Below are 12,190 nucleotides of genomic sequence, written 5' to 3'. Positions count from 1 at the left end.
GTTGTGTTCATGTTGGAGATGATAAGAAAAGGGAGAGGATGAAATAAGCTTACTCCTAACAGAGAGCACCAAGGGGGCTGTCAAGATTAACATCCCCAACCGACAGACAAATCATCGACAACAATGTCACATCCCCTCACTGCAGGGAAGTTTGGAATTTAATCCAGGACACCTGTTCAAAGACTGGTGATCAGAAGCTTTATGCCACCACCTCGTCTATCCAAATACTGGCAGTGAAAATTTCATTCACCATCAGGATTTGAACCAGGTCACCTTTAAGTTGAACATCACTGCACAGGTATGCGTTAGCCACCTTGGCTATGGAATTGGGGTAGCTTGGTACATATATTTTGTGACTCCTTTCATCAAGTGGCATATTAGGACTTACAATATGGCATATGGCCAAAACATTCTGTATGTAGGTCCGTGTCATTTTCTTATGATGTTTGACCTGTTCTTCAGTTGTTCTTCCACTAAGCAGACTTACTGCTGATTGTCACCAAATCTTTTCTTCAATTCACCCTGTAATTTCTCTTTGTTGTTCTTGAACCACTGTTGAGCTGTGCCACACAAATAAAACTATACATTTGTCAAACACATTGTGTCATCTCACCTGTTGCTTTTGGTGAGGTGACTTTGGTCGAATCCTTTCAGCCATTTCATCGAGTCCTGATCAGCATCTCTAGAAAACATGGATGGAAGCCTGATTTGCAGCTCGCTAGTGCTGCTTGTATTTTGGTTCCTGTCTGTGTAGGTAACTGCTGTTACACTGACTAATTTGAGCCCCGGTGATGTAGATGTTTTGAACTATCCATCATCTCCATTAAACAATGACATATTGTAACCACAAACAAGTCCAATTTCGAAGTACAACACTTAGCACTGAAAGCACATTTATTATGAACAACAATGTACAGACTTCTGAAATGAACTGAACTCCTGGAAAGTAACAGTTACTATTCATACAAGCATTGAAAAATCCAGAATGAACAAACACCACAAACATAGGAAATTTTGAGAACCTTCTGTAAATTATAAATACTAAATTAGAAATAATTTCTGATAGTTGGGTTTGAACTGATGAACTGCAGTGTGCCACCCAGCAATGCTGACCGCTGTGCCACAGTGCATGCTGCACAACCTACTGCAGTATTGACATGATCGTAAAAAATTGGCTTAAAACATTAAATTGCATAATTAACAATGTACATTGTACATCTTTACTATTTTCTGTAAGGTCATAATTGGAAATGCTGAAAATGAAATCGAGAGAGCAGCTCATACATAAATCGAGCCAAGTTACTGCTACATATGATATTACAGTTCCCAGAAGTAAAACTGAAGTGGTGGCATTTTGAGAATTGGAATCAATAAGAACAAACATTGTAATAAATGGATAAAAATCAAACAAATAAGTGAATTTAAATATCTGTGGTTTCATCTTAAGATACAAAAATCAGACAATATGTAAATGAAGCTTCAAAGATCTTGGCATTTCTGTTGCACATTTTGATGAACTTTAGACTATAACATTCAATAGGAAATGTTACTTAAACTATATCTTTGTTACTGTTTTAAAGATGCAACAGCTGGATTCTTAATTTCTAACCAAATAGGACAAACTGAACTCTCTCAAATAAAGTTAGTGTACTATTTGGGAGGATACTTTCTTGTAGAGTGTAAGAACAATATTGCTGTCATAAGAAGTAAGTTACAAATGTTATAAAAATACAGAAGAAAGTGGAGGGGATACGTTCAATGTATGAAAGACAATAGCACCACTAAAATTGCTTTGCAATTCAATCCAAAAGGAAAACAAAATATTAGCTAGCCTTCAAAATGATGCCATGAACAGTTCTACGACAGAACAGGCCAATAAGTCTAATCCTATATGTCTGTGATGATAACAGTGAGATTTGTGAGGTCACTGTCGCTGCATTTCAATATGTTCAGTGATATATGATGGATACGTTAACAGCAGCAACCGCTGTGAGTTGTGACAGTGAGTGATTCAACATCTCTGGGCTCAAAACTAAGTTTCAGTGGTGCTAAGTTTTGAGTGTACACTAATGCGGCAGTCAAGTGGTGCTGTGAAATAATCAACAGCAGATTGAATACTTGTATTTACAGTCATGTTTTGGGTGAAATGATTCTGCCTCATGCCATTAATTGTAACAAATAGTGATCCACAAGTAGGAAGTTTTGCCCAAGACTGAAGTACTCTGAAAGTTAAAAGTTTCGTTGAAGCATAGCATAGCATAATTTTGTTGAAAGAATTTCCAATTCCATTTCAATGGAAGATACAACAAAAGAATATTTTAACTTCACCCAACTGTGCTCAACAGAGGATACAATAAAAATATCTTAACTTCACCAAATAGTGCTCATAATTTGAATTAGTTTTTATTACCTGCTAGGTATGTGGATTTTGGCAAAATAAGATTCAGATAGTCTTTTCTGTAGTACCATAACACATTACTCCTGTGCCTCTTTTCCTTCATACACCATCATCTTAAGGACATACTTAGTAAAAACATCACAAACAGCTTCATGCCATTCTGTTCTGACTTGTTTTTATCATAGACGTGAAACTGTATCCATCCTCAAAAGCCACACGTAGTGCCATCAACCATCAAATATAAATATCCATAGGAAACAACTGAAGAACTTATAGAATTCAAATGATAAAGTAAATGAGTATATCTGAAAAAGTGAGTTGGGATTGGCCTGGATATGAGGAATATATTTATCATTGTTGAGTAGCAGATTTAACAAAATTGCAGCCCACTTTTGTGGTGCAATGTTGGCTTTAAATTTTTTCTGTGCTTGATTATTGTTGTCCTAGAATTAAAATTAGTCTGAATTTCTGTTTTTATTATTGTAACTGGAATAAACAATGATAAATGATCAGCTTTTGTGAAAGAGTTGTGAAAAAAATGAGAGTAGATTGAGTATTTCATGGTAGGCTTGTTATCTTGGATGAAGAGTCGTCAACAAAAGTAGGAGTAACTTCAGGTATACTCCAGGAACCTTTGTTGTTCAAACAGCTGAAACAGTTAAAAATGAACAAAGCTCCAGTGCCCCATGTGTTCCCTATGAGATTCTATACTGATTTGTGGCTGAGTTAGCCACTCTTTTATCTATAATGTACCATAGATACCTTGAACAAAAAACATGCCCAGTAGTTGGTAGAAAGTGCAGGTCACTCCCATCTACAAGATGGGTAACATAAGTCCATAAAAGGCTATTATCAAATATCCTTGACATAGATTTATTGTAGAGTCTTAGAACATATTCTGAGCTGAAACATAACGAAGTATCAGAATAACCTTCTGCATACCAACCAACATGGATTCTGAGAACACTGATCATGTGAAACCAACTCACACTTCTCTCACATGTCATACTGAAAGTCTTGATTCAAGGCAGTCAGGTAGATGCAGTATTTCTCGATTTCTGAAAAGCATTTGACTCATTACCACATCTATGATAATTATCAAAAGTACAATCACATGGGGTATCAAGCACAATTAGTGATTAGGTTGCGGATTTGTGGTAGGAAGGGTGCAACAAGTCATCTCGGATGGAGAGTCATCGGCAGATGTAGAAGTAACTTCAGGTGTGCCACTAGGAAGTGTCTTAGGACTCTTGCTGTTCACTTTCTGTATTAATGACCTTCGGACAATATTAATAGTGACCTCAAAGTTTTTGCAGATGATGCAATTATCTGTAATGAAGTACTGTCTGAAAGATGCTACATATATATTCTGTCGGATCATGATAAGATTTCAGGGTGGTCCAAAATTTGTTATCTTGCTTTAGATGCTCATAAATATAAAATTTACCACTTCACAAAATGAAAAAAAAAAACATAGTATTGTATAATATCAATGGGTCACATTAGTAATTGGCTAACTCGTTCAAATATGAAATGAAATGATCACATAGGCTCAGTTGTAGTTAAAGCAGGCTGCAGACTTCGGTTTATTGGCAGGATCTGGGGAAAATGCAGTCAGTCTTCAAAGAAGACATCTTATAAACCACTTATGTGTCTCATCTTAGAATATTGCTCAAGAGTTTGGAGCTTATATCAGGTATATATAACGGGGAACATTGAATATTCACAAAGAAGGGCAGCCCAAATGGTCACAGGTTTGTTTGTCTCAGGGAGAGTGTCACTGAACTGTTGAAAAGCCTGAATTGGCAGACATGAAGATATGGTGTCAGTTATCTCACAAAAACCTACATAAGAAGTTTCAAATATTAAGTGAAGAATCCATCCATACATGTTATAAAAATGGATGTACTCATATGTACATGTGTATGTTCCTCATAGCCTCCTAAAGCACTGGATCAGTTTCGACCAAACTTGTACACGTCACCGTGGGGGTAAAAACCACCTACCTGTCATAGTTCAGGAGATGTGATGGCATAAAGACTGAGATGTGTGAAAACTGTTGCATTGTGCATCTTGTTTAAATTTATTACTTATTTGCCAGTAACTCTATTCACAACATATTTGCAGACAGTATCCACATCACAACATATTTGCAGACAGTATCCACATATGATGCTAAATGTATCTACACAAATATGTCATTGTATGTCATATAGTTCAAGAGATGTGATGTCATAAACACTGAGATGCTTGGAAAAAATGCCACATCATGCATGACATTTTAATTTATTCTTTAGCACTAATGCTACTCACAACAAATTTTGCAGTCATTACCCAATATGCAACTGAATGTACTTGCAAAATTATATCTTTGTACAATACATTGTTCAGAAGATATGATGTCATAAAGATTGAGCTGTGTGAAAATGAAACTGCAGAATGAAATTTGCTACAAGTAATATTTGTACAAGTATTTGTGAAATATGATAAATATATGCCACATATGCATACTCTGGCAAAGCTGTGGGCAAAAAGCTCCTGCTAAATCACTGAATCAATTTCAACTGAACTTGGTAGACATATTACTTACTATACTTAGAAATACTGTGGAGGTTAGAACCACCAGCCTGGGTTGGGGATCATAATTTGGAGAGAAAAGGTGAGGAGGAGGGGATGGACAAAGAGGGGGAAGGAGGAGATGGATCCAGATAGGATGAGGAGAAGATGCACGGAGAGAGGGGGAGCAGGAAATGGACAGAGGGGGGGAGGGGGGGGGGATTGGAATACGTACCTGGGCAGCACTGCGTATTCATGTAGTACAGATTATAGAAATGTAAGAGGGTGAGTCAAATCAAAACTTTAAATATTTTTTTAAATATTATTTATTGTGCAGAAGTGGTACAAAGCTGTATCACTTTTCAACATAATCTCCCCCACGCTCAGTGCAAGTCCTCCAGCACTTACAAAGTGCATAAATTCCTTTAGACAAAAATTCTTTTGGTAGTCCGCGCAACCACTCATGCACCGCGTGGCATACCTCTTCATCAGAACGGAACTTCTTTCCTCCCATTGCGTCTTTGAGTGATCCAAACATATAAAAATCGCTTGGGGCAAGGTCTGGTCAGTATGGTGGATGAGGAAGACACTCGAAATGCAGGTCTGTGATTGTTGTAACTGTTGTCCGGGCAGTGTGGGGCCTTGCATTGTCATCTTGCAAAAGGACACCTGCTGACAGCAATCCACGTCACTCTGATTTGATTGCAGGCCACAGATGATTTATTAGGAGATCTGTGTATGATGCACTGGTAACAGTGATCCCTCTAGGCATGTAATGCTCCAAAATGATGCCTTTTTCATCCCAAAAGAGAGTCAGCATAACCTTCCCTGCTGATGGTTCTGTTCGAAACTTCTTTGGTTTTGGTGATGAGGAATGGCGCCATTCCTTGCTCGCTCTCTTCATTTCCGGTTGGTGGAAGTGAACCCAGGTTTCGTTCGCAGTAACAATTCTTGCAAGGAAGCCACCACCTTCTCGTTCAAAGCACCAAAGAAGTTCTTTACAAGTATCAGCACGTCGTTCTCTCATTTCAGGAGTCAGCTGCCGTGGCACCCATGTTGCAGACACTTTGTGAAACTGGAGCACATCATGCACAATGTGGTGTGCTGACCCATGAATAATCTGTAAACATGCTGCAGTGTCCTTCAGTGTCACTCGGCAGTTTTCCTTCACTGTGGCTTCAACTGCTGCAGTGTTCTGTGGAGTCACAACACGTTGTGCCTGACCTGGACGAGGAGCACCTTCCACTGAAGTTACACCATTTGCGAACTGCCTGCTCCATTCGTAGACTTGCTGCTGTGACAAACATGCATCACCGTACTGAACCTTCATTCGTCGATGAATTTCAATAGGTTTCACACCTTCACTACACAAAAACCGAATAACAGAACCAGAATGCTGTTCTTCCCTGGAGCAAGTCGCAAGTGGGGCGGCCATCTTTATACTGATACTGCGATGGTATGTGTGCATCTGTACTATGCTGCCACCTACAGGCCATTCTGCTCGCTGTTTGTAGCACGCTTACCAAATTACAGGATAACGGCGCGAAATTTCGATTGGTTATTACAAATTTAAGGTTTTCATTTGACTCACCATTGTACGGATGTGTGTATGTTACACATCTCCTCCTAAACCTCTGGACTGATTTCAACTAAACTTGGTAAATATAGCCATATAGTCAGACAACAATCGCTATAGGGGTTAAAACCACATACCTATCATAGTTTGGGAGATACGACACCATAAACAATGACACGCATGAAAAACTGCTGCATCACGCATGATGTTTCAATTAAGTACTTCTTGCTACTAACTCTGTCCACAATGTATTTCACATATAGTATTCACATTGCTGCTGAATGACCTACACAAATATATCATTGTGCAACACACAGCTTAAGAGATATGACATCATAAACACTGAGGTGTATGAAAAAAATGTTACATCATGCATGAAGTTTTAATACATTTATTCTTTACTATTAAGACCCTGCTGCAGTCGAGTCTATTTAAGGAAATCCCTAACACCTTGCAGTGTATTTGACAGATTTCAACTATGAAGCTCAAGCAGTTGTAGGCAAAAACAATAACCGTCTGTAGAGCTATGAAAAGGCATTGCCATAGAGACGTTTACAAAATCACATTGCAGACATGTGAAGCAGCTGTGCCCCTTTCACTTCAGTCTACTTCAAGAGACTGCAGTTTCCAGTGGGACTTGTGTTTGCCGTTATACTGAATAAGTCACAGGGTCAGTTTATTAAATACTGCAGAGTGAATTTGACATCTCCATGTTTTTGTCGTGGATGCTTTATGCCATTTCCTCAAGGATGAGCCAACCCAAGAATTTATTCATCATAGCTTCTGGACATGCAACTAGAAATATTGTTTATGATGAAGTTCTGAATTAAATAAACATTACAGTGAATTTAGATTTCACATACTGTGTTTCTTAATTTGGGTACTGTACTTAGACATTTGTATTTTATGCATTGTTTCATAATTTCAAAAGTGCTTTCACAAATACGTGGAAATGAAATTTATTCAGTATTACCCTACAAACACAGTTCATTTTTTGTTTTCATTTCTAATAGAAAATAAATGAATACCTGGGAAATGCTAGGTTTGTCAGCTAGTCTAGAGATATTTTTCTTCACGCTATATATCACTTTCGTAGGAACATGATGAAAAGATTAAACTAATTGTGACAAACACAAGACATTCCAGTCAATTCATTCTTTCCATTTCAAATAACTTACGGGTTTGCTGCCAGGTGACATCGTTGACCACCACTGATATTTTGACAGGAGCACACCCTGCCGTTCTCAAGGCACAACTGCAAGGAGGAAGCAATGTGCAAGGGAATTCAATACCTCGGTTCACAGAGGAGAAACAAGGAAGATACCACACACAGAACAAGTAACCGCAGAGTAAACACACAACCACAGATAACCAACATCAGAAATATCAATACTGACCATTAATAAACAGGTGAGGTAGCACTAATTCTGTCACTCTGTTTTTTGATGAGAGACAGAGCCGGATTCCAAGAAGCATTTAAACAAAATCCACCATCTCTGTTTATGAAGTTGCTTGATAGTTTTATTTCAACAGCTTCCTTAATAACACTATCCCAATAGCTGGACGTGCAAGCCAGAATCTCCATGTTGTCGTATTCCATAGGATGACCGGTGTCAAGGCAATGTTCTGCAATAGCGGATTTGCTTGGCTGTTGTAAGCGTATGTGACACTTATGTTCAGTACATCGGTCTTCCACAGTCCTGATTGTCTGGCCAATATATGACATGCCACAACTGCAAGAAATACGTTAGACACCAGCCTTACGCAAACAAAGATCATCTTTTACGGATGCCAACAGGACCTTAATTGTAGAAGGTGCTCGAAAAACACATTTCACATCATATTTCCACAAAATACGGCCAGTCCGGTTGGAAATGCTTCCTGCAAAAAGCCCATAGAATTAGGTGCCACTTCGTTGCTGTCATCACTCACCCATTGCACAGAAGGCTGATAGCACAATAAGCGATTGATCTGCCTCCCACTATAACCATTCTGATGAAAGGTGACTTCGAGATGTGATAGCTCAGCTGCCAAACTTTCAGGGTCTGAGATAACATGGGCCCTGTGAACCAAGGTACGAAGTACTCCTTCATGCTGAGCTGGGTTGTGACAACTATCAGCTCGCAGATACAAGTCAATGTGAGTAGGCTTCCTATAAACAGAATGTCCCAATGTACCATCAGTCTTCCTTCTGATGAACACATCAAGGAAGGGAAGGCATCCATTCTTTTCCACCTCCATAGTGAACTGAGTATTCGGGTGGATTGAATTCAGGTGTTCCAAAAACCGTTTAAATTCTCACTACCATGAGGCCAAACAACAAAAGTATCGTCTACATATCTGAAAAAACGCGCAGGTTTCGAGGTCGCTGACTCCAATGCACGTTCCTCAGAGTCCTCCATTAACAAATTGGCCACAATAGGTGACAACGGGCTTCCCATTGCAATTCCACCAGTCTGTTCGTAGTAATGACCATTGAATAAAAAGTAAGTGGAAGTCAGCACGTAAAGAATCAAATTTGTTAACTCGACACCAAACTCAACCTCAATTAGCTGCAACGAATCAGAGCGATGAACGTGAGTGAAAAGAGAAACCACATCAAAACTGACTAAAGGATCCACCATACACAGGGATGAGGGTACTTGCACATTGATAGACTGGAGTGGAGAGCTGCATCAAGCCAGTTTTCCAACTGAAGACCACAACAACAGTGATAAAGTGAAGCCAGTGTTTTAGTATCTAAATAACAGTATACATTCCTCTTCACTGCAAGTCAATGTGTCTGCATTCCTTCCCTGCATATGAAAGCTAGTCTGTTTGTCACAAATCCCAATTTTGAAATATTAAGCTCTTAATTTATAAGTATTTTAAGTTTTTATAGCTCCATTTTGAAAAACAGCACTTACTGTTTAATTTATTTTATATATTGGTTCCATGTTTATTAGAATGTCTCAAAGATTGTAAATTGTTTCAGTTTGATGTTTGAACTGACATCTCTTGAGAGCTACTTACGTGCACACTTAGAAGACATACTGCATACAGCAACAGTGGATGAATGGATTGGAACAAATGTTGAGCCTTTAAAGGTTAGGCTTAGACAACTGAAAAAAGATGCAGAAGCACAAATGCCAATGAGAATACCAATGCAGAGTTTTCCAGATGTAATTTGAAATTGTGATGTCAAGACTATATGTTTAAATGGAAAAACCATTGGGGTGTTTCATGAAATGTAGCGTTCTCTGTGGCATTGACTTATTAAGTACTTTGTGCTATAAAAAAAGCCAGACAGATAATTTTGCCATGTTACAGAATGTTTGTAGCTCCCATTTGACTCTTTTTGAGTTAAAAGACTGAATGATGTGATATGTGAAATAAACAAGTTGTTCACACACTGCCTCATTTTTCCATTAATGAAGCTGTGAAATATTTTGTATATATATGATTTTAACTCTTGTTAGTAATTTTGATGTGCTCTAGTCACCTATCACTGTAAATATTTCTCCAATAAAAAATGTAAGAGCTATTTGCAGATTTCATAGTTGTACAGTTTGAAATAGTACCACTTTTAGACAGAGGTGTGGTAGTTGTTATTTAACCTGTTCTATTGTATGTTAACTTGTGACACAGTCCCTGATTCATATGCTTGAATTGTTACCATTGTTCTAATGAACTGTTAAGCCTGGATGTTATTTTCATGTGCTTGCTCACACACATGTAGCAGAATCAATGGCTGATTCTCCTCACCCACTTCATACATACAAATGTTAAGCAGCAAAACATCCTGAAAAGAGCTTACATAATTTGCAGACTGCATACATGATATTTCTTCACTTAAATTAAGGTAACATTGTGGTACCAAAAAGGCATTCAGGGGCAGAAACAAATATGACATTAGTAAGACTTTTCATTTGCAGAACCCGCAAAGTGAAATAATATCTTAGAGAAACAAAAAAAAGTTATTGGTCATTATTATACTGTGTAAATAAAAGGGAAACATATATTAACAGTATTTGCTACAGTAGAGTAGAGTCTACTTACCAACCACTAGACATCAACAGGTAGAAGGACAGAAAAGACTTAGATGATGAATTTTTTTCAAAACCAAAAAATCTTCATTTTCTCTCTAGCACCTGTGCAGCTTACTATTTCTTTCTCTGTATCTTGATTAATTCTTCTTAATGGAGGAACTGACAAAATATTCTTAAAACTATGGGTTCAAATTGTGTTTTAGAATGTGTAAGTTTATTATCACTTTATTCTCATTTAGCAGTTTAAAAGTTACAATTCTGTCATCCCACAAATATTGTTGATATTTGATCAGTCATACATTTTAAGCATGTTTGAAGCATGTAAAGGAGCCATACTTTATGTCTGTCCTATGTACATTTGTGTATGAAAACTTCTAAATACAGTAGCATCTCAGTTTGATCTCTCAGGTTTTCTGGGTGTAGTTGATTAACAGAGAGCTTTCAGGTATTCTGACGAAATATTGTTTCTGTTTTATGTACAATATTTCGGTGACCAAACCAGACATCTTTGGGTGCCGCGAGTTTTATTGTTATGTGAACACACTGGCTGGGTTCAAACCAGACTGTGAACTTTTGTTGGTCTCATGCTGCCATTTATAGCTGTGTTTAATTCATGGCATCCACTTTGCCATTTGATCCCTTTTGGTTTTCAGACCTAGCACTCTTATTCTATGATAGGAAAATTGTCTAAGCATGTCCTTACTCTGGTGAGATTTTAATAACTTGAGTGTCTGACCCAGTATATTTCACTCCTATCATCTAAGATAAAACCGAGCGAGGTGGCGCAGTGGTTAGCACACTGGACTCGCATTCGGAAGGACGATGGTTCAATCCCGTCTCCGGCCATCCTGATTTAGGTTTTCCGTGATTTCCCTAAATCGTTTCAGGCAAATGCCGGGATGGTTCCTTTGAAAGGGCACGGCCGATTTCCTTCCCAATCCTTCCCTAACCCGAGCTTGTGCTCCGTCTCTAATGACCTCGTTGTCGACGGGACGTTAAACACTAACCACCACCATCTAAGATAAAAGCATTTTTTATGATGTTAAAGATGATCTAAGTCTTCCAAAGCCAGATGTATCTCATGTTCAATGTGAAAGTGCCACATCTTACATGACACAGACACAGACTATCAGAAAAGTTGAGGAGAGATGCAAGAAACACCAACAACATACCCAACTAAAACAACCTAAAAATCAGCTGTTGTGGAGCACTGTCTCAAATATAATCATGAAATTACATATGATGAGACCAGTATTGTGGTGCAAACATCAAGTTTGTGGGACAGCATAATTAATGAGTATCTGCTGTTGAGAAGTCAGGAAACCTAATAAACAGGGACGGTGGTTTCAATTTAAATAAATGCTAGGGGCTTGGCACTCAATTTATTAAAAATCTTATTATCATAGCCAAGACAGACATGAAGCCTATGCCACCGTGCTAGTAAAAGTTTATATGTCAGAGATAAAAGAAATTATCCAGATAGTTATTGGAGGCAAAAAATTCAGTGTGATGGGGGGCTGGATTCAGTAGTAGGAAAATGAAGAGAAGAAAAACTTATATGAGAACATGGACAGGATGAAAGGAAAGAAGAGGAAGTTGCCTGGAAGAATTTTATGTAGAGCATAATTTAAT

At 38.1% G+C, this 12,190-nt stretch overlaps 1 protein-coding gene across 1 annotated transcript in view; it reads left to right on the top strand.

Annotated features, from left to right (window-relative positions):
- Positions 1-9,919, top strand: part of LOC126235702 (hexosaminidase D-like) — a 237,332-nt gene extending 227,413 nt beyond the window's left edge. Inside the window, exon 11 of the mRNA XM_049944457.1 lies at positions 9,505-9,919. Coding sequence (XP_049800414.1) covers positions 9,505-9,700 — 196 coding nt within the window. The 3' untranslated portion in view covers positions 9,701-9,919. The remainder of the gene's footprint in view (positions 1-9,504) is intronic.
- Positions 9,920-12,190: the final 2,271 nt, after the last annotated feature.

The sequence above is a fragment of the Schistocerca nitens genome, chromosome 2, assembly GCF_023898315.1.
Source record: "Schistocerca nitens isolate TAMUIC-IGC-003100 chromosome 2, iqSchNite1.1, whole genome shotgun sequence".
Lineage (NCBI taxonomy): Eukaryota > Metazoa > Arthropoda > Insecta > Orthoptera > Acrididae > Schistocerca > Schistocerca nitens.
Note: the sequence above shows the minus strand (reverse complement) of the source record. Positions and strands in the feature narration are given on the sequence as shown.